The 23,191-nt window shown below is 42.0% G+C and overlaps 1 protein-coding gene across 9 annotated transcripts in view; it reads right to left on the bottom strand.

Annotated features, from left to right (window-relative positions):
- Positions 1-23,191, bottom strand: part of BLOC1S6 (biogenesis of lysosomal organelles complex 1 subunit 6) — a 92,975-nt gene that overhangs the window by 20,918 nt on the left and 48,866 nt on the right. For 5 of the 9 annotated variants that reach the window (XM_082388852.1, XM_082388854.1, XM_082388855.1 and 2 more), the window contains 2 exons: positions 20,508-20,594; positions 17,017-19,774 (listed from right to left, as the gene is read on the bottom strand). In XM_082388852.1, the coding sequence (XP_082244978.1) occupies positions 19,655-19,774; positions 20,508-20,594 (207 nt within the window). In that variant the 3' untranslated portion in view covers positions 17,017-19,654. The other 4 variants (XR_014243539.1, XR_014243540.1, XR_014243538.1 and 1 more) reach the window with 4 other exon arrangements.

Here is a 23,191-nt window from a genome sequence, read left to right as displayed (position 1 = left end):
GCAGGAACAAAGGTGAAGGCGGGGCTGTGGATAGAGGCCCTGGCGGTTTGCTTCAGGTCGTCCAGTGAGCCCTACTGGGCTTCTCATCTGGTTCCCAAGACTGTCCAGAGAGACAACTGTTCCCGCGTTCATTTCACAGATAAGGTAACGGAGGCTCAGAGACGCCCCCAAAACTTGCCTTGGTAAGCGCCGGAGCAGCGCTCTTCCCTCAGGGTGGAGGTCAGGGTCAGCTGGCTTTCAGACACTGGTCTCCACACCACGTTGCGTCCTACTTTCATGACTGGACGTTTTCAGCTGGCTGCTCTAAGTAGGTGCGAAGTGTAGGTGAGTGGTCGTCAACCACATCAGATCTAGAGCACCTTTTTATAACATATATAGGGTGTCCAGAGTCTTACTGCAATTTTAAGCTTTTATAACTTCAGATGTGAGTTACAAACTTTCCTTTAAAGTCCCTTGAAAGTATAATTATTTACTTTTCTTTTACATTTATTTCGTTCTGTGAATTTTGAATAATTCTTTTTGAATTTTTTGTTTCAGTCAACTTTTTTTTTTCTTTTTTTTTACTTTTTAAAGAGGAACCCTAGCAAACTTAAAATTGAGGCAATCACAGAGGTAAGAGCTCGGAAAAGCAACCTAATAAAGTTGTCCCCCTGCTTTGGGCGCACAGAGTCTTAACCACTGGACTGCCAGGGAAGTCCCCATGTACTGTCTGTTTTTGTCACTTGTTATCTTTTTTGGCTTGAAGTCTATTTTGTCTGATATGAGTATGGCTACATCCACTTTTGTCTGCCATTTGCTTGGAGTATCATCTACCACCCCTTCATTTTTAGCTTATGCTTGTCCTTGGAGCTGAGGTGTGTCTCCTAGAGGCAGCATATAGTTGGGTCTTGTTTTTTAATCCATCCAGGCACTCTGTGTCTTTTGATTTGTGAATTCAATCCATTTACATTTAGGGTGATTATTAATAGATGAGGACTTAGTACTGCCATTTTACCTTTTGTTTTCTGGTTGCTCTATATCTCCATTGTTTCTTTGTCCTTGTGTTTCTGTCTGCTATTTTAGTTTGGGGGTTTTCGATGATATTTTTCTGTTTACTCTTTTTTCATGTTTCATGTCTCTGCTCTAGATTTTTGTTTTGTGGTCCCCATGAGATTTGTATAGAATGTCTTGTAGGTAAAATAATCCTTTTTCTGCTGATAGCATCTTATCTTCATTGACCTATATGGGTTTCTTCCTTTCCCCCCTTTTTGTTTTTGTTGTCTCAAATTATCTCTTTATGTTGTGAGCTTGTTACAAAGTTGAAGTAGCTATAGTTATTTTTTTCTGCTCCCCCCTTTAACCTTTATGCTATAATAAAGTGTTTAAAACCTATTCTGATTGAGAGTTGCAATTTTCTGGTTCTATTTATCACCTTGCTCAAAGTTTTATGTACTTTTGCCTTTTTGTTTCTGGTAAAGAGCTCTTTTCAACACTTCTTATAAGGAAGGTCTAGTGATGATGAACTCTCTCAGCTTTTGTTTGTCTGGGAAAGTGTTTATTTCTCCTTTATATACGAACTATAATTTTGCTGGATAGAGTATTCTTGGACAACAGTTTTTATCTCTCAATATTTTAAGAATGTCATTCCACTTCCTCCTGACCTGTAGGGTTTCTGCTAAGAAATCTGCTGAAAGCCTAATGGGGGTTCCTTTGTAGGTTACCATCCTTTTTTCCCCAGTTGCCTTTAAAATTCATTTTTTTGTCACTGACTTCTGACAATCTTAATATAATGTGTCTTGAAGAAGGTCTTTTTGCATTTAGGTAATTAGATGTTCTCTTAGCGTCATGGACTTCTATAACCAGTTCCTTCCCCAGGTATGGGAAATTCTCAGATATTATTTAAATAAATTCTCTGCTCCCTTCTCACTCTCTTCCTTCTGGGATACCCATTACCCTAATGTCACCCTTCCTAAAAGAGATAACTCTCATAGAATTTCCTCACTTTTTTAAATATCTCATTTCTCTTTCCTCTTCTAGTTGTATCATTTCTAGATTTCTATCTTCAAGCTAATTCTGTCTTCCATATGGTCTGCTCTATTTTCAATGCTTTCTAATGCATTCTTCATCTCATTTATTGAGTTATTCAGCTCCAGAATTTGTTTGGTTCTTTTTTAGAGTTTCAACATCTTTGGTAAAGTATTCCTTCTGTTCACTAATTTTATTCCTGAGCTCACTGAACTGCCTTTCTGAGTTTTCTTGTAGCTCATTGAGTTTCTTCATGAGAGCTATTTTGAATTCTCTACCAGTGAGATCGCAATATTCTGTGACTTTAAGTTTGGTTCCTGGAGAATTGTCATTTTCTTTTTGTGGTATGGTGTTACTGTGGTTCTTCACAGTGTTTGATGAATTGTTCCTCTGCCGGTGCATTTGAAGTAGCCAACAACTTTCTGCATGATTCTAACAATTCAACAGTTTAGAAATTAGAGGCTTTTCTTTTGTTTTTCCAGTAGGTGGCACTATAGCACAAGTTTTGAGTTTCTCTTACCTGCACTGCCTCTGATAAATTATGTTTGAGAATCAGTACTCTCCACCCTCTACCACCTCTGTCACAGGTGTGGCCCCATGCCCTCCTTATCATTTCTGTTCCTCTGGGGTCAGTGTTGCTGATGTGGCTACTTTGTGCACCAGGATGGTGGGCTCTTCTGTTGCGTCCAAGATCCCCTGAGTCACAGGCTCCATTACCACTGGGAGGGAGGGTGGAAGCCGGCTGGGGTCATGCAGGTGCCTCTGCCATGTCCAGTGTTGTCAGGTTCGCAGGGTCCACCACTGCAGGTGGTAGACCACGGGGCTAGAGTCACAGGCACCTCAGCAGCTGGTGGGCCGGTATCCTAGGTACCACTGCCACTGCTGCCCAGCTACTTGTGGCTGCAGGCACTGCCGTGGCCAGGAAGCCAGAGTCATGTGTACTGCCTCCCCTGCTACTCCTGGGTTCTCTGGGGCTGCAGGCTCAGCTGCCATGGTGGGGAAGGCCGGGATTACAGGCACCACCTCCACCGTGCCCTTGGTTCTGCCTCTTCTCTGTGTTCCAATCAACCCACCTGTTTTTCTTTTTTTTTTTTTTCATACTTAAATGTTGGGGCAAGAGGGGGCACCAGAAATCATGCAGGACTCAGGACAATTAATTGTGTATGGCACTACCCAGAGTACAGGATGTTGGTACCCCGGCTCCCACCCTCTAAGTGCCAATAGATCGTGTCCTAATCACCTTGACAAACAAAAATGCCCCTGTGTATTTCCAAAATGCCCCACCTCACCTCCCAGTTCCACCACCTGAATGAAATTACAACATTTTCTAACACCATACACAAAAATAAAATGTATTAAAGACCTAGATGTAAGGCCGGACACTATAAAACTCTTAGAGGAAAACATAGGCAGAACGCTCTCTGACTTAAATCGCAGCAATATCTTTTTGTATCCACCTCCTAGAGTAATGAAAATAAAAACAAACAAATGGGACCTAATGAAACTTAAAAGCTTTTGCACAGCAAAGGAAACCATAAACAAAACAAAAAGACAACCCACAAAATGGGAGAAAATATTTGCAAATGAAGTGACCAAGGGATTAATCTCCAAAATATACAAACAGCTCATGAAGCTCGATATCAAAAAAACAAACAACCCAATAAAAAACTGGGCAGGAGAGCTAAATAGACATTTCTCCAAAGAAGACATACAGATGGCCAAAAAGCACATGAAAAGATGTTCAACATCACTAATTATTAGAGAAATGCAAATCAAAACTACAATGAGGTATCACCTCACACTGGTCAGAATGGCCATCATCAAAAAATTCTACAAACAATAAATGCTGGAGAGGGTGTGGAGAAAACAGAACCCTCCTACACCGTTGGTGGGAATGTAAATTGGTACAACCACTATGCATAAGAGTATGGAGGTTCCTTAAAAAACTAAAAATAGAACTACCAAATGATCCAGCAATCCCACTCCTGGACATATATCCAGAGAAAATCCTAATTCAAAAAGATACGTGCACCCCAATGTTCATTGCAGCACTATTTACAATAGCCAAGGCATGGAAGTAACCTAAATGTCCACTGACAGAGGGATGGATAAAGAAGATGTGGTACATACATACAATGGAATATTACTCAGCCATAAGAAAGAATGGTTTATGTTGTTTGCAGCAACGTGGATGGACCTAGAGATTGTTATACTAAGTGAAGTAAGTCAGACAGAGAAAGACAAATATCATATGATATCACTTATATGTAGAATCTAAAAAAAATTATACAGATGAACTTATTTATAAAACAGAAACAGACTCACAGACTTTGAAAACAAACTTATGGTTACCAAAGGGGAAACGTGGGGGGGAGGGATAAATTAGGAGTTTGGGATTGGTATATACACACTACTATATATAAGATAGATAGTCAACAAGGACCTACTGTATAGCACAGGGAACTCTACTCAATATTCTGTAATGAGCTATACGGGAAGGGAGTCTGAAAAAAAATGGATATATGTATATGTAAGACTGAATCACTTAGCTGTATACCTGAAATTAACACAACATTGTAAATCAACTGTACTCCAATATAAAAATAAAAATTAAAAAAAAAGAAAAAGCATCAGCAGTCCTGCTTTTAACAACAACAACAACAAAAGCAGCAGCAGCAGCCCTGGTTTAGATGGGAAGGATGCAGGCAGGAAAGAATCACAAGAGATGTGCTGCTTGCTGGGTGGTTTGAGGTTGGTGGTGTGGAATCAGATTCAGAGTTAAGAAAGGTGTCCTGAGCAGATCCCACATGCTGGGGGCTTCTACCTGTATTCATCCTATTATCTCACCGAAGCCCTCTCTTTAGCCTTTGAAGAAGAGCTGGGACTGTAACATGAGACAGCCAGGAAGGGGGGCTGAGAGTTCATTCACTCGCTCGCTCACTCACACAGTCATTCTTCCATATGATGGATGATCCCTGGGTCCCTGCCTGCTACGCATCAAGCAAGCCCTGTGCCCACTGCCTGGCCATACACTGTTGAAAAACTCAAGACTCGGTTCCTACCCATGTGGGGCCTGCCAAGTAGTGCAAGTGCAGCTGGGGAGATGGGAAACTAGGAGACGCACTGTTAAGGAGTGGGAAGAGGAAGTGATAGGCGGGGCGGACACGAAGAGGAACACACCCCAATTCAAGAACATCCAAGAGACAGAGTAGTAAACTGACAGGGCTCTGGGAAGACACGCAGGCTAGGGAGCAGGAAGGGCTGGCAACAGGAATGGGTGGGCGTGGGGAACAGAACAGAGGAAAGTGCTCTCTGGAGAACAGGAAAAGGAAAGTGCAGGAGGAAGCATTGTGACGAGGCTGCTCCTGCAGGCATGCAGCTTTAAATAGTACCCCCTGCTTTAGCCGGATCAGCCCGCCCCACCCTCGTCCCTTCCCCGTAGCCAACTGTCCCCTCCCTGAGCAGCTAGAGAAGCAGCCTCAGCCGCTGGCCCCAGCAAACCCTCCCTAGCTGAGAGAGCAGCGCAGCTGACAAGAAGCTTCTGAGGAGCTGCAGCGAGATGTGTGTGAGCTGGGGTGAGTTCCTAGTGCAGGGACCCGCCAGCACACAGGGTTCATCCTGCCAGACCACCAGGCACCCTCAGAAGCGGAAGTGGGTGGGCAGACAGAGCAGAATGACGGTGTGTATTATGCCAGGTGTTTTTTAAAGGCAGCCCCAGCACCTCCTGAATGTACTGTTTTCATCACAGTCATTCTGCATGTCAAATAAAAACTAGAATCGCTATCAGGCTACAGGGTGGCTGGAGTTTTCTCATCTGTTACATAGAAGATGAAGCTGTTTTTCAGACCAGAGGCACTAATGCATATGCAGGTGCTTCACAAACTACAAAGAGCTCTAACTCAGTCAGCACTCTTGGTTGAAGGCAAGAAAGCAGCTCTGGATAACATACAGAAAAGGAATGTATTAAGGCTTTCAGGGGTTCACAGTACCATCAAAATGACAAAGTAATGAAGGCAGGAAAAGTGCACAGGAATCAGCAGCTCTGCAAAATCAAAAAGCAGAAAGCGTGACACCATCTTTCAGTAGAACAGCCTGGCAGCCCTCAGAATACTCCCCCAGCCTTGGCAAATGACTCCAGAGTAAGTGACACAAATATAAAGGGAACGAGAATTCAAGTCCTCACGGAAGTGTCCACTGACCAAATTGATGTCAAAGGCCAGCGCCACAGCTGTCAGAGGAAGGAGAGAGTGTACATGGCCCCTCTGACTTCCACCAGGATTCTTATGATGAGTACTTCCCCCAAATTGGGAAAGGGACTGAATACTAGGCGGCCAAGAGAAAAAAAGAAAAAAGAAAAAAGGAAGATGTCAACTATAGGCTCCGTAAACATTAGATCTTATTATATATTGTTTTCTACTTACATAAGCAAGGTGGTATGATAGTGAAAACCCTCAGCCCTAGAACAAAGACTTCTGCTAAATACAGGTGCAGTAGAGGGACTTCCCTGGTGGTCCAGTGGTTAAGAATCCGCCTTCCAATGCAGGGGATGCAGGTTCGATCCCTGGTCAGGGAACTAAGATCACACATGCTGCAGGGCAACTAAGCCCTTGCACTGCAACTACTGAACACTCGAGCCACAACTAGAGAGCCCATGTGCCACAACTACAGAGCCCACACGCTCTAGAGCCCATGCACCACAACTAGAGAGAAGCCTGTGCGCCTAAAGGAAGAGCCTGCATGCCGCAACCAAGACCCGATGCAGTCAAAAATTTAAGAAAAAAAAAAACAAAACACGTACATTACAGTGCTGGAGAATAACGGTGTGGCTCAGGCAGACTCAGACTCTCCATCCAAAGGGGTCTCTGAGGACATAAGACTGGAATCAAGTCTTTCTCAGAAATTTAGCTTCATAAACTCAGTTTTGGGGAATTCCTTTTGCCTGAATTTCCTCATCTATATGATAGGAATAAATATGTCCTCCTACCTCAAGGATATGTGGAGGAATAAACACTATGATTTTTGGGCCACAAATACCTCAGAGTATGTGGGACTATGAAGACCAAAGGTTACCTTTGTGTTCATACACCACCACTCTCAGAAAGAATGAACTGACGTGCCTCGGTTAACTGTATCGGTAAAATGGGTATTTTTATGAGTACCTACCTCATAGTATCCTTATGAAAATTAAATGAGTTAATATATATAAAGTGATTGGTACCATACCTGGCATAGAATAAGTATTCAGTAAATTGTAGTTACTAAAGTAACTGTAGTATTACAGGAATTACTGTTATCCAGTGTTCAGGCAGGCGTTATACGAAGTACTGAAGAGAAAAAAGTTCTACAGGTCTGCCCTAAGGCAAATGAAACAGTATAGTATTGAGTCTAATATAAGAATATTAGACCTCATTTCTCAAAGATGCGAGTAATCGGAAATGTACAAAGCTAACTATTTACAGTACAGACAGATATACTGCACTGCAAAGTGCCCCTTAGACATAAAATTGAACCTGAGAGTGGAACTGATATTCCCAAGAGATGAAGCAAGAAGTGGGGGAGGTCTCAATGTATCCTCCAGGGCAAATAAATGCTTGTGGGTGTTCCTTTTGCCTCAAGATCAAGAGCTGGTGTGTAGGAGGGGCTCCCTGTCAGCTGAGGGCTGGCGCCCTGTCAGCATCGGTTCCTTCAAGATGCTTCTTCCCAAACCTGCCTTCGTGCCAGCAGTGAGTCCCATCATTACCAGTTTCTGTTCCTTTGGTACTTTGTGTCATGGTTACTTATTACCCCCTTTAGTAAAGTTATGCATAATGCGACAAACTGCGTCTCTCCATGATAAACATAAAGCCACTGAGGGCAGGAACTGTGTCTTCTACATCTTCTTGTCTGCAGGACTTAGCAGTGTCTTTTTCCCAATAAAAGTGTGTTGGGTTCCACGGAATGGTTCCCAGGTAGGAGTATAAGTGTCAAAAGAAGCTAAAACAGCCTGCCTCAAAGGGCTGTTAAAGGCCCAGTAAACTTGTGACTCGCATTTGATAAGTACCTGGAGAATAGTAGTCAACGAACAACTCAGGAGTTGCGGAGAGTATTAGGATCTAAGGCCTTCCTGACCACTGGAGCAGGTAGCAAATCTTCTACTAGTTCATCTATCTCTTTTCTATGCACGTTTGAACACCACAGGAAAAGTCCATCTGTAAGGGAGCAGCGGGAGGCTCTCAAGTTGCGCAGCTGAGGTTCTGGGCAGCAAGCATTTCCCTGGAGGGGCTGGGAACCATGTCTCCTGTCCCCGCCATCAGCCCTTGTGTCCTATAGATCTGCTTCTCCACGCAGGTGCAGGGAGCGGCTCCTCGTGGGCCTGTGGGGCTTCCCTCCTGAGGGGCAACTCAGAAGAGGGAGAAACTGGGTAAATTACTGTCCCCTGAGATCACTAGAGTTGATCCCAAGGCCACATTTTTACTCACCGTCTCCCCTTTCCCCCCCTCCCCTATCCATTCTACATCCCCTTTACCCTCAGCTCTGATGTAGGCAGGTCCTGGTGGCTTACCTGGTGGTGTGACCCAAACCTTTATTCCTGAGGGGTCTGAACACTTGATAATCAAACCCTCCTCAGGCTGGGTTGCTGCATGTGTCTATTCACAGTTATAACGGAGCAAAGGAGTCCAGGAGATGCCCACCTGAACCACCTGCGTCTCACACATATTCCTCTTCGCTCCCCTTGTGTAAAAGCAGCCTTCCTCCTCCAGATGACCAGGGTCAGTTACGCCTGCTACCATGGCAACTCCTCTCTTGCCTGCTGGTCCCTGGACACAGAAAGTTCAAAGTGCCCTTTGAACTTTTTACCCCATAGCAGCAGCTTTACCATATAGTTCAATGGGCCCTTTATTGTGCCCCTGTCAAGAGTGTGTTCTCTTTGGGGGCCAGAAACTCCAACCATGCAGAGCCCAGAGTTGCAGGGAAAGGAAGCACAAAATCCCGCAGTGGGTCACTAGGAATGACAGTAAACAAGGCCATCCCTGCTTCTACCGCTTGGTTTCCAGACCCTTATAGCCTTCCTACTGAGGACACAGCACCATATAGAGGTCTCCAATCTAATAAAGACACCTTGTTCTGAATGACGGCACTCCATCCTTTCAGAGTGCTTTCTCAGAGCTGGCACTTCAGTTGTGAGTCGAGAAGGCCCTCCCAATCCACTGGGCCGGTTACCTCTGAGTGGTGCAGTACACAACACAACCAGAGGACCCCTGGTCATGACCCTCTCCCACACCCCCTCCATTTGAAAGTATATCCCCTGGTTGGATGCTCTGCTATGTGAGATTCCATACCTGTGGATCAGGCATTCCTTAAGCCTCCAGACAGAAATGCTGGTTGAGGCCCTGTAGGCAGGAAAAACAGACAATATTCATTTACAGTTTGCCTCGGGGTTATGTTAACTCTCCCACCTCCTATCATATTATAGTCTGAGAACTCTGGACCTCTTAAATATCCAAGAGAACATCACACTGATCCATTACACTGATGACTTCCCTGATTGGACAGGACAAGCAAGAAGAGGCTAGAATGCTACAGTCAGTAAGATGCTTGTGCTTCAGAGGATGGGAAATAAACCCTATGGAGAGTCAGAAACAGGCCATTTCAATGACGTTTTTAGAAGTCTACTGGTCAAGGGTATTCTGGGATAGCCCTTTCTAAAGCAGAAGACAAATTGCTACATCTTACAACCATGTCACAAAGAAGGAAGCACAATGTCTTACAGACCTCTTTGTGTTCCCCAGGGATATTTCTCTGGCCCACATACTGAGTGACACAGCGTTGAGCGGGGCCGGCGCAGGAAAGGGTGTTGCAACAGGTCCAAGTCCAGTTCAGGTAGCCCTGCCAGCTGACCCCCACGGTGTTGGAGGGGTCAGTGGTGGGAAAAGATACAGTGTGGCCACTACATGGATCTGTGGATCCAGTGGGCCCACTGTAAGCTGGACTTTATCCAGGACCTCACTTTTCACCTGGTCCTCATAGGCCCCCAATCCAACAGGAGGGCCAGGATGCTCCTTTGGGTCTCTAGGTATCAGTGTCAGCTCAGAACCTTTGTCCAATAGTCCTAGTGTATAGTCACCCAAGTAAATGGCCATAGGTAGATTCTTTTGAGGAAAGACTGGAGGAATCGCCACAGTATATACTTGCCACAGTGTTGCAGGGTCCCTTCTCCAGCCACTTCTTCAGTCATTGGGTTCCAGATCTGAAAACTGACTCAAGTCTGAGAACTGAGCAAGAGATCATGACTTTTTCTTAAAGTGACTGCTCTCAGCCTCTCGCTCCAATTTTGTTTTTGTTTTTGGTTGTTTTGGGGGGGGCACACCACACGGCTTGTGGAATCTCAGTTCCCCAACCAGGGATTGAACCTAGGCCACAGCAGTGAAAGCACCAAATCCTAACCAGTAGACCACCAGGGAACTCCCGTGTTTTGGGGCTTTTCTTTAATAGATAAAAGATCAGCAAACATGGCCCCATGGGCCAAATCCAGAGAACCACCTGTTCTTGTAAACAAAGTTTTATTGAAGGACAGCTACATACATTTGTTTACATATTATTTATGGCTGCTTTTGTGCTATAACAGCTGAGTGGAGCAGCTGTGACACAGACCATGTGACCTTCAAAGCCTAAAATATTTACTCTCTGGCCCTTTACCTAAAAAGTTTGCTGACCCTGTTATAGATGCTAAGCAGCAGCCTTGTCAACTGTCGGCCTATTTTGCCCCTAGGTGCAAAATCGACACCGTGTCCCATTAGCCATCTCCACAACCCCCTGCTGGCAAAGCCCACTGACTGCCCTCCAAACTTGCCTTTTGGTGAGCGAGGTAATTATGGCCTCCTGACTTCTGGCAGGTTAAGTGCCACCTCTTGGCCTCTATGAACCCCGTAGATGCTAACAAGCCCAGTTTGTAACCGTCTGTCCTTCCATCATCCCCAGCCTCCAGAACTTCTTAAGTGATGTGGGTGCCCCTCTCATCAGTACATTTTGATGGCTTGGTGACTGGTGTTTCCTCTCATGGGATGCATCCTCTGGTGGGTCTTTTGGCTTACATAATAGAGCCCTTCCAGCATGTCCACTTTCCTCAGCCTCTTTATTCCTTCCTGGACTGTCTGAAGGAGAGAAGGAGAGGTTGGGGAGAAGCATCCTAAACTGCTAAGCAGAATTTCATCAAAGCCAATGGGGAGTCCCTGAGCCAAAGCTGACATCATAGAAGACCCATGTCTCCCGGGGAGCAGACCATTGGCTGGAGGCAGCCTGGAGAAAGCGTGCCTCAGTACAAATGCAGGGGGGTCTCAGAGCACTGTGGCCAGAGCCCTTGGTCAGCTATGGTCCCTCTAGTTAGAGGTGTGTGAGACATAGTCTCACGGTGACGACAGGAGCACAGGATGAAGATTAGGGTGGGTGTGTCAAAGCCTGATTTACATGCCAGTCTGCATCCTTAATAACAGGTCTAACTTCTAAGGGGGCACAAGCTGCTGCTCAGAACGACACCTCTCTTGGGAAAGGAGGGTGAATCAGTAGAATAAGAGGCTCCAGGATGGACTGCAGAGAGGCAAGGTGTCTCATGTGTGCCTCTCCTCCTCTCTCCTCGCCATTATTCTTTCAATCCAGACAGGAAAGGTACATCTGCCCTCATTCAGAAGCCATCTCTTCCCAGCTCCCTCATTGTGCGAGGGTAAATTCACGGACCTTAGGATTCTTCTGAGGCCCAGGCTGTGAGGTAGTTAAAGGCTACAAAAATCTCATCTGAGATGAGGGCTTTTGTCTGGATGCTGCCACTGCACCAAGCAGATGGACTGGTGAAGCAACAGCCCATAAGCCAACACTCCTTGAGAGCCATGGGACACAAGGTGTCTCATACTGTTAATGCCGGAAGAGTCTTAGGGATCACCTCCTGTCTGCATGTTTACCCCTGAGGGAAACTGAACTGCTCAGGGGCCTCCAGTGAGGAAAGCTGGCTTCTCCTCCTGTGTTCTTCCCCCAAAGCCATACAAGTGCAGAAAGAGATGGAGCTGAGTGGTCAGCTGAAGACCCAGAAATGCAGGCCGAGCAAGGCAACATCCATGATAGCTTTCTCGAGGCGGTGGTGGTGGTGAAGGTCTCAAAACAGCTGTAATGGGAATGTCCTGGCCCTTCTGGAGTCGCTCACTTCTCCCGGCAGCTTTGCCCTTCTTCCGTCTACTCCAGCAGTAGGTAGCATCTCAAGGGAAGGCTCCTGAGCCGCATCTCACGCAGGTGCAGTCTCACTGTTGCTTGTTTCTATTGCAGAAATGTGGAGCTTCAGAGTCAATCTGAAATTAAATCAGCCTTGCAGGAAAATCAAAGAGTTCTGTGCATTCTTCCTACTAGGCTCTCTCCTAACAGGGAAACACATGCTTCCTCCACTTCTTCCAATATTATCAGACTGGATTAAACGAATTAGCAGATGGTTCGTCCACATAATTCCCTATCATTGGTATAGCTTTAGAGAAAGAGTTAAAGTAAAACTCCCAAACCTATTTCTATCTCTGGTCCTAGGGTCTCTAGCCCAAGAAAATTCCCCAGCAACGTGGTAGTTTTGGGTTTCTCCCAGAATCAAATTCAGCTCCACCACTTGCAGCTGTGTGATCTGGGCAGTTACTCAGACTCAATGTGTCTCAGCTGTCCTCATCTGTAAAATGTCCTCATCTATAAAATGCTGATAAGGATATGGTGTTAGGGTGGTAACTCCTAAAGTTGCCGTTATGAGGTGATGTGTATAAAGCACCTGGCATATAACAGGTGCTCAACAGAGCTATAGGGCTCTGAACTTTAGGCTCGGGAATGAGCTGGAAGTAGATGTGGGATAAGAAATCCAGCCAGAGATGAGAACACTCTAAGAAACTGGATAAAACAGGAGAAAAACCGCAGCAAGCAATGAGAGTAAGTGTTTGGCTGGCTGCAGCACTGCTCCTACCGGGGTGCTGGTCAGTGCGCTGGTCAGTGTTATCTTCTTCCTTGAACTCCTGGATTAGCAGGCGTGGAAACACATAATCTCCTAAATAGCATCCTTATTATTAAATTAGATAGTGCACACTAAAACACTTTGAAAGATATAACATGCTAGGGAAACTAAAAGACAATGACAATGCTAGATGCCTAACGTTGCAATAAATAAAGAATTGTTAAGGTTATCTCATAAATAAGGGGAGTAGGGGACGGGAGGGTGGTACTGTGGAAAACAGGAATCTTAGCCCAGTAATTAAATCCCATAGGGACCTAAGAAAAGCCCAGCACCCAGGTCACACAGAGCCTTATACAGGAAAATAGCTCGGGATCCCAGATATTTTGAGGGGTCTATGACCTTGTCCCCTTTCAGAAGTAGAAGTTCATGGATTCCCTACTCCTCCCCACATAACACTCAGCTGTTCTGTCTGCTTCTGTGTGTCTTCTCATTTCTCCTTCAATTACTAAAGGGCTGATTCTCTCCGAGTATTCTAATACATATTCCCAAGACAGTAACCGACTAGGCCAATGAGATACTCTATGTCCCCATCTAGGCAGAGTTTTTCCTGCTAGGCTAATTTTTCCACCACTGAGCCCATGGGTTGGCTGCCCTTGGACCAGGTGTTCACCCCAGATCCTATCAGCAAAGGCCCAATGGGGACAGTCAGGTGAATAAAAGCACAGAACTCCTGAGACCTTTGCCCACAGCATAATCTTTGGCCTGGAATGTTTTTCTTAGAACAGTATTCTGAGCATGGTGGATGATGACAGATGATTGGAGAAGGGCAGGGGGAGGGGGGAGGACCCTCAAGCCTAACATCAAACTAAAAGATTCAAAAAGTTAGAAAAATGTAGTTTTAAACCTGATGTTTCACAGATCACTTTCAAACATCTCACTGTTTAAGCAAAAGTTCAGACCATACAGAAAACCCTGACTTACCAAAAACACTATAGTTGAAAACGCTTAGGCCAAACTTCATCAAACTAGTTGAGACAATACAGAATTTGTAGACTAGGGGAGCAGAGTACCACAAGATGGCAGCATTGTCCCGTCTGTGCTTCATCAGGTTTTAATTTTAAGATGTGCTCATCTGTTGAGCCTGATCTAAAACTGCCCACCTCTTCCTAGAAGCCATTTTTAAGAAAACTGAACAGCCCCTAGTTAATAGAGAAGGTATAAAGCTATAACTGATGTAGCATCTATTTTTCTACAGTCCCGTACACATATTATCTCTGAGCTCATTTTATTCCCAAGATCTTGGGACTTGCTATCATTTATTTTTTTTTTCTTTTTAGTCTAATTGAGTATGTAATCAGGGATGGAAGCAGTGGCTCAGATTATCCAAGGATTACAGACTCCCAAGACATGTTTCAATTTCAGGAACTTAATCTTTTTATTGTAATAGTCCCTATTTGGCATTTATGTAATCCAGGTTTTTATTATAGCTATTTTTAATATGTTTATTTCTCTTACTAGATTCAATTCAGTCTCAATCATGATGGCTAATTTTATGTGACAACTTGGCTAGACCATGGTACCTAGATATTTGGGCAAATATCAGGCAAATATCAGTCTAGATGTTGCTGTGAAGGCATTTTTTGGATGAGACTAACATTTAAATCAGCAGACTTTAAGATTACCCTCCATAATGTGAGTGGACCTCAACCAATGAGTTGAAAGTCTTAAGAGAAAAAGACTAAGAAAATTCCCCCTGAGAAAGAGTGAATTCTGCCTCCATACTGCCTTTGAACTCAAGCTGCAACATCAACTCTTCCCTGCGTCCCCAGCCTGCTCGCCTGCCCTGCAGATTTTGCAATTGCCAGCTCCCACGATCATATAATAGCCATTTCCTTAAAATAAATATCTCTATCTCTACCTCTACCTCTCTCTCTCTCTCTCTCTCTCTCTCTACACACACAGACACACACACACACACAGAGATTCATTCTGTTTCTCTAGAGAACCCTGATTAATAACTATAGGCCAGGCACTACTGCACCATGGAACAGAAATGACTACGAAATATCCTCGATCTTGAGAGACATGTGAACACGTAACAATACTGTAAATGCTAAGGCAAATATATTAAGTACTATAGAACACAAGAAAAAAATTTCTTTGGGAAGTGGTTTGAAAAACCATAAAGAAGAGACATTTGAGTTGCAAAGAACGAATAGGTGTCTAACAGGAAGATATTAAAGAACCAAGGATCCTAGTGGAAATCCTGTGAACAAAAACAAGCATGCACAAAGGGGCAAAATAAGCACCATCCCCACATGTGAATATGTGACTTCAAGATACCATGATATAACACCCAACATTTCTTGAGCTCTTCCTATTTTTTTACGGGCCTTTATATGGATATCACACAACCTCATAACCTTATGAAGCCAGAAACACTTACCCCAACTTTACAGTTTAGGAAACTGAAAGGTACACAGGGTTTAAGCAAGTCCAAGGCCCTAAATCAAGCAGGAATATAAACCACAGCAGTCTGACTTCAGGTCCACAGTCCTAACCACTATATTATGAAGGTTCTATATTCTTTAAAATTTAAAGGTTTATGATCAAAGCAGAGGCCAGGAAACTTCAGGTCTATATACATGCGTTTATTTCTTAGTATTTATTCTCTTGTACTAAGTGTTCAATATACTTTTTGACTCTCTTTTCCAAAGTCCTAATAAACGTCAAACCTGGAATAGGAGTGAGCAGCACCCATACGCGCTTATCCAAATTTGAGCACGACAGGCCTCCTGAAGCACTTTAGGAATATACATCATCTAAACCAGAACCAACTGCAGGCTACAACCTTTTCTTCAGTTTACGACGAAGTGACAGTAGGGGGCGACCTCATCTTAAAACAGGCGGATATTATTAATTTATTATTCTTCACAAGCCTATAAGCCTCCTTTATTCAAGGTACACAAAAGACACATCACCTTTCCCTTCTACCTCGGACGTGGCCTTTCCTTTTCTTTTTCTCTATTACCATCCCCAATCCACCCCAAATTTCACCGATCTTCTCTTTGACTGCCCTTCCTTCACACTGTATTTCTTTGGAATTTCTGCTTTAAGTGCTTTTTAAACTAGTCATTAGAACCATCACCCTTGACTACTCCCCTTTACTCTCTTAATGGCTTTGAAAATAAACCTAGTTTCACCCAAATGTTAACCTGAAGACTAGATGGCACCTGGCCTCATACATGCAAGCAGAGCTAAAACAGTGTGAATAAGCTATCAATAGAACAAATCTTAAATATCTGATTCATCTGTACAAGCATAATATCTGAACAAATATGTAAAATAGGAACTATCTTGATCCAAAAGGAAAGCCTAGAAACTAAGTAACTTTTAAAAATATGTGCACAGTGAGGTCTGAAGGTTTAATGATTAAGAATCATTGCTTTAGGGACTTCCCTGGTGGCGCAGTGGTTAAGAATCCGCCTGCCTATGCAGGGGACACGGGTTCAAGCCCTGGTCCGGGAAGATCCCACATGCTGCAGGGCATCTGGGCCCGTGAGCCACAGCTACTGAGCCTGCGCTCTAGAGCCCGGGAGCCACAACTACTGAAGCCCACGTGCCTAGAGCCCGTGCTCCACAACAAGAGAAGCCACCGCAATGAGAAGCCCAAGCACCGCAACAAAGAGTAGCCCCTGCTCGCCACAACTAGAGAAAAGCCCGTGCGTAGTAACAAAGACCTAACACAGCCAAAAATAAAATAAATAAAATATAAATAAATTAAAAAAACAAAAGTAGTAGCTATATTCTTATTCTCAAATAGTGAAGAACTTTATGAAGTTGGGTTATTTCAGGCAGAATCTTCTCATAACACTTTCTATCACCTTTCCGAAAAGGATTTCATGAGCCGACCAGTCATTTTGTGACACAACCTACAGAGAACATTAAGAGGAAGATGACAGGAGAGGAAAGCAAAGGAAAGGAATGTCTGAAGTAAAGTACATAAAGGGAAGTATACCGTGCTGTGTGCACACCAGTGCTTGATAAATGATACTGGGTAATTCATAGACCTTTCTTTTCTTTATTAAATGTGTAAAAAGGAGTCCTCATTTTACAAACTCAAAATCAGACAAGTATATGAGGGTATATAATTGGCATATTTATAAACTGTATCCACCCAAAAATTCACTGAGGACACAATCCATACCATATTCAACGTCTGCATATTTACATGATACCTCCTACAAAGTAAATAGAAAATTAACTCCCATCACTTTAGTTCAGTCCATATATGATATAGTTTCAAAACAAAGGCAATTTTTTTCAACCAAAACACCATAGGCAATTTTTTTCAGCTCAAGTACCAATTCATAATTTTGTGCAAAAATACAGCAAGACTAATTATAAGGGTTCTGTTCAGTTTTAGTCAGTAAGATATGCTTGTACACTACTGAAATACAGCTAAAGTTTTAGATTTTAATTGCCAAAGTAACAGTACTTCTGATTTACAGTTGACCTAAAAATAGTGGATCCTAATATATATTCTTGACATTTTAAAAAATCTTCAAAATGTAAATAATACATTTCTAAAAGTACATGTGCCTTGCCATTCATTCAATAAACATGATTTATTTAAGTACAGGTCACAAAAGTCCAATTAACCAGAATTCTATACCTATTTCCGGCCTGCTATTTATTTCAGTCTTAAATCTGACTTTATATCAAAAGCAGCAGTTTAAGAATTTATTTCATAAGATTAATCCCAAGAGTTACTGGGTAGCTTTCAAACTATTTCACTCCTTATAAATATAAATCACTAGACAGTCTAGACCAGTGGTTCCTTGCATTGGACTTATCTGGGGGGGGCTCTTTAAAATGTGCATGGGCCCTACCTAAGAACTAATGAGTAAAAATCTTCAAGAGTATATTTTTTTAAAGTTTCCAGGTGCTAATATGCAGCCCAGTGTGGAAACCTCTGACCTAGATCACTAGACCAGCGGTTCTCAACTTATAAGGTACATCAGAATCACTTGAGGAAACTTTTTGAAAAGGAAAAAAAGAGAAAAACAAACAGATTTGCTTCAGTAGATTGAGAGTGGTGTCCAGGAACCAGCATTTTAAACAATCATTGCGGCTGGCCACCACAAATCACTCTAAGAAACAATGCACAGCCTCTGTCAGGTTATAAACGAGCACATTCAGCAGTTTAGGTGACACTGTCCTGCCAGTGCTAACGATCCTGCCCTAGGAGTTTTAGCCAGTGTTTGAGGGCAACACATAGCCTTTAAAAATAAAATATATTTACACTCTTAAACATAAGGTCAAAACCAAGTGAATTGTGAGATCATAATTCATTCACTAAAGAAGGGAAAGGTTTTCAAACAAATTTTTTAAACCTTTAAACAGACCAGTTCTTAGCACTCGACGTAAATCTAATGCCTTCTCCATCATTGGTTAGCCTGATATGTGATCAGAGGTAGTGAGTGATTCCAGCTTACCAAATGTAACGTAGATTATAAAAGATACACATTCTAATCATAATCTGTAATCTAATCTGTACAGTCTCTTATGTAATAGAGATTGGACATCATGGATATTAAATACTACTAAAACAGTGAATAATACACTCTCAATTTAAAACAATGAAACTTCATAATATTTCCCTCACATAATAAATTTCTACGTGTAATATTGGGGGAGGGGGGATCTAGAAAACACTAAAGGTAACATGCTGCCTCTTTTGTGAAGAAGCTATAATGGGTAGTTGGTATGTATCATTCTACTTTAAGAATTTTTTTTAAAAGCACAGAAAAAGTAACCACATGTAAGACCACACAGCAAATCAGAGGATAGCTAGAACTAGCAGTGAGACTTTCCACTTGGAAAGTTGGGTCCATTATCTTATCAGCTTGACAACTGTACCTCACAGTGTGTGATGACTGTTACTAAGAATTATAAATATTTAAACACATTTGAGTGTGTGAAAGCTACACCACCCCCGCCAAACTTTAGGAATAGATATAATCTACTTTGAACCCAGAAGCAGAATAAGGAAAAAACAGCAACAACAAAGCTAGGAAGCAGATATAGTATATGGTTAGTGGAATCTACATGGCATCTTGCTCACCTATGCTATGTCTAAGATGCTACTATTTCCTGTGTACACACTTTTCTATCATGTTCTTCACAAAGGCTTATACCACCTCTTTTCCAGTGGCATATGTGATTAAACAGCTGGCAATTCTTCTTAACCAAACAATGAAAAGGCAACTGCCAAAACCCAGCGCTGTATTGCCAGAAAGGCAATTCATTTCATAAAATAAGAAACTGAAACTTTTAAATCCACACTTATTAAGAAGCTAAACAATTCATACTAATTTTTAACCACTTATAGTCTAGACTATTAAAACAAACCATTTTCCAGTTTATAAATGACTTAACGCCAAAATAATGAATTTTAAAAAGCAAAACAAAGTTGAAAAATTACATATAAAATATCCAAACCACGTGATATTATGTCTTCTACTTAGGAAAAAAAGCTTCTTGAATGGCTGAAATGAAAATAGAGAGACAGCACTCGTGGGAAAAGGATTTCAAAACATAACACAATGGTATAAGGCACTACCTTAACTTCAGTCTACACTGGGTCATCTCAAATCCAGAACATGAACAGGGGAAGAAGGAAGGACACAAACATCCAACTTCTCACGTCCTTTTAGCTGGTTTGGCAGTTAACTGCTTTTCTCTTTCAAATTCCTTCTCTCGTTGCTGCTCCCTTTCCAGCTCTTCTTTTTGCCTCTTCTGCTGCAGTTTAAGTGCTCTTTTCTAAGTCAAAAAAATTTAAAAACCAAGAGAGCAAAAGGCTTATAGGTTATGGCCTAATTTAAAAGTAGTAGTGTTTTTAGAGAACAAACTAGTGGTTTATGGGGGAGTGCAATATAGGGGTGGGGGAGTGCAATATAGGGGTGGGGGAGTGGGAGGTTCAAACTACTGGGTGTAAGACAGGCTCAAGGATGTATTGTACAACATGGGGAATATAGCCAATATTTTGTAATAACTGTAACTGGAAAGTAACCTTTATATTAAATTACAAATAAAAAATTTTAAACAATTTTAAGTAATAGTGCTTTGATTTAAGGTAATCAATACATAATAATAAATTTCATGTTTAACTTTTAAATTTCTTCAGGGTAACTTTTTTTTATTGAAGTATAGTTGCTGTATAGTATAAGTTACAGGTGTACAATATAGTGAGTCACAATTTTTAAATGTTCTGGGTAATTTAAGGTCTCCTTGATAAAAAAATTCTGTTACTCAAAACTCTTATTAAATGAGAAATACAGTGACATATTCAGAGAATGTGAGCCCACCAGCCCAGCTATTAGTAGAAAAGCCCGGAGTGGGGTTAATAAGAATGTGTTTTAAAAGAAAACAATGTACCATGAATTAAGTATCCTATTGTATATGAATATATAAGAAGTCAGAAAATGAATACTGAAGAAAAACAGACAATTAAACCTCTACTTCTATAAAGACTGTGAAAGAATTTTCGACTCACTTTTAACTTTGATGTCTTTTCATGAAGCATCAGCATCTCTTTTCTTATATTCACCAACTTGGCATGATAGTGTTTAGCTTCAGTGAACTTAAGATGGAAAAGTAAATTTAAAAGTCAATTTAAAACAGAATGAAATATCAAAATGGGTAAATAAATCAATACCTAAATTACAGTTCATTCTGCCTAAATTTGTCAAAATTTTTTAAGATCTAATTATCTCCATATTTTAATTCCAAGATTCAAATTTAATTTAAACCACTAGTAGGCTTTTGAGAATACTTGATTCAGTTCAGATTGATTAAAAGTTACTAAACATAAAATAGACATTTATATTCTGTAAGATAACATTTTGCCTTAAAAACATGCAATATAATTGGGAGATTGGGATTGACATATATACACTGATACGTATAAAACAGATAACTAATAAGAACCTGCTGTATAAAAAAAATAAATAAAATAAAACTCAAAAACTCAAAAAAATAAAAACCATGCAATATAATTCTAAAATTTTAGTAAGACTATCCAACAATGCTATCAGTTTCATTTAAGAAAAGTAAAACACTCTCTACTGCCTTTACAAGGGAGAGACTGAGCCAGGGTACACAGGACAGTTTAAGTGAAGTGTCTGCCCATCAGGAAAAACCAAGCTGTGGCCAGAGAGCCCTGAGAAGGCTGTGGACAAGTCGGATCATATTCTTTGGGCTTCTGAAGTCAGACCAAGGAGAACAATCTCTGTAAGGACACTTTTCTTCCCAAGGAGTGATAAGTATAGACTTTCCATCTGAGCCAGAGATGGACGAGAAGGAAAAAAAAAACACCTCACTCTCAGGAAGGAAGGTAACAGAAAGAGAAGATCAGGTAAAAAAAAGGAAAGAGGGGCTTCCCTGGTGGCGCAGTGGTTGAGAATCTGCCTGCCAACGCAGGGGACACGGGTCCGAGCCCTGGTCTGGGAAGATCCCACATGCCGCGGAGCAACTAGGCCCGTGAGCCACAACTACTGAGCCTGCGCGTCTGGAGCCTGTGCTCCGCAACGAGAGGCCACGATAGTGAGAGGCCCGCGCATCGCGATGAAGAGTGGCCCCCACTTGCCACAATTAGAGAAAGCCCTCGCACAGAAACGAAGACCCAACACAGCCATAAATAAATAAATAAATAAATAAAAATTAAAAATAAAAAAAAGAATATCCTTAAAAAAAAAAAAAAAAAAAAAGGAAAGAGGTGTCAGTACAGAGATTAGCAGCCTTAATGTAGCTACAAGTAAAGTCAGAGTCTGATGAGCTCTAGAGCTTACAGACCCTCTTTCTCTCTCTCTGGGCTTCTATTTTTCAGTTCCTGAATGACAATCAAAACCACTCTTGGGGGGCTTCCCTGGTGGCGCAGTGGTTAAGAATCCGCCTGCCAATGCAGGGGACACCAGTTTGAGCCCTGGTCCAGGAAGATCCCACATGCCGTGGAGCAACTAAGCCCATGCGCCACAACTACTGAGCTTGTGCTCTAGAGCCCGCAAGCCACAACTACTGAGCCTGAGTGCTGCAACTAGTGAAGCCCGCGTGCCTAGAGCCCGTGCTCCGCAACAAGAGGAGCCACCACAATGAGAAGCCTGCGCACCGCAATGAAAAGTAGCCCCAGCTTGCCGCAACTAGAGAAAGCCCACGCACAGGAACAAAGACCTAACGCAGACAAAAATAAAAAAATAAAATTAAAAAAACAAACAAACAAACAAAAAAACACCACTTATGGGCTGAGAGAAGGAAGAAGAGCAAGACTTAGTTTCTGCCCTTTCAGATGGAAGCGACAGTATTACATATGCTTGGTTCATTCATTCAACAAATATGTAGTTCTGCTGCAACATGAACTCAATGGAGAAGACAAAGACCACCTCCTTCACAAATCAAGAACTACTGAGTAGAAGACTTTGTATTTACTACCACAGGCCTCTGCCTAATACTAGAGAAGGTGGACTTGGTTTTTGATTGTTATAAAAGGAAAACATTAATAAGCCACATTTTTCCAATGAAAAGTCCATTCTTTGACGTATATATGAAAGTCCACAAAATCATGCAAATGAAGCTATTTCTAATGTTCCGGGTAAAGAGAAAGGTAACCACAAGTTCCTTATTTCTGTTAATTCTCCATTTCCTAAAATAAAGAGTATTAGTTCCTCTCATCAAAAAGCTATAAAGTTTCTGATGAAATTCAACTACTGTCACTTACATTGAAAGATATAAAGGGGACGTAAAGGACCCTCAAACAGTCTGTTTCAGCATTAATTTGTTATGGCATTATGAAAATGCCATACAATTAAATAAATGCTAATTTTAAAAACCATGTACTTGATAAAGAGAGATGTGCTTTCCTTAAGGGGAAAAATAGTACCTCCAAAGTTCCTTACTTTTACTTCTCTTTTATTAGTCTTTAATTACGAGCAGATCTATTCCAGACTTTCATATATAAGCTCAATTTCCTATCACAAGTTCAACATTTGAAAGCTAACAATTCAAGACAATAGAAGGTCTAATAAAGTAAATCAAGGTTTCCTGTTAAACAACAAATTCTAAACTTTAAAAATTAGAGGAAAACATACGTAGGTATCTCAAACATACATAAGTACAGTTGGGAGTATAAACCTAGTTATTTCTAAAACAAGATGTCATTAAGCTATGTCAACTAAATCATACTTA

The sequence above is a fragment of the Balaenoptera borealis genome (assembly GCF_965194805.1).
Source record: "Balaenoptera borealis genome assembly, chromosome: 3".
In the NCBI taxonomy this organism is placed as follows: domain Eukaryota; kingdom Metazoa; phylum Chordata; class Mammalia; order Artiodactyla; family Balaenopteridae; genus Balaenoptera; species Balaenoptera borealis.
Note: the sequence above shows the minus strand (reverse complement) of the source record. Positions and strands in the feature narration are given on the sequence as shown.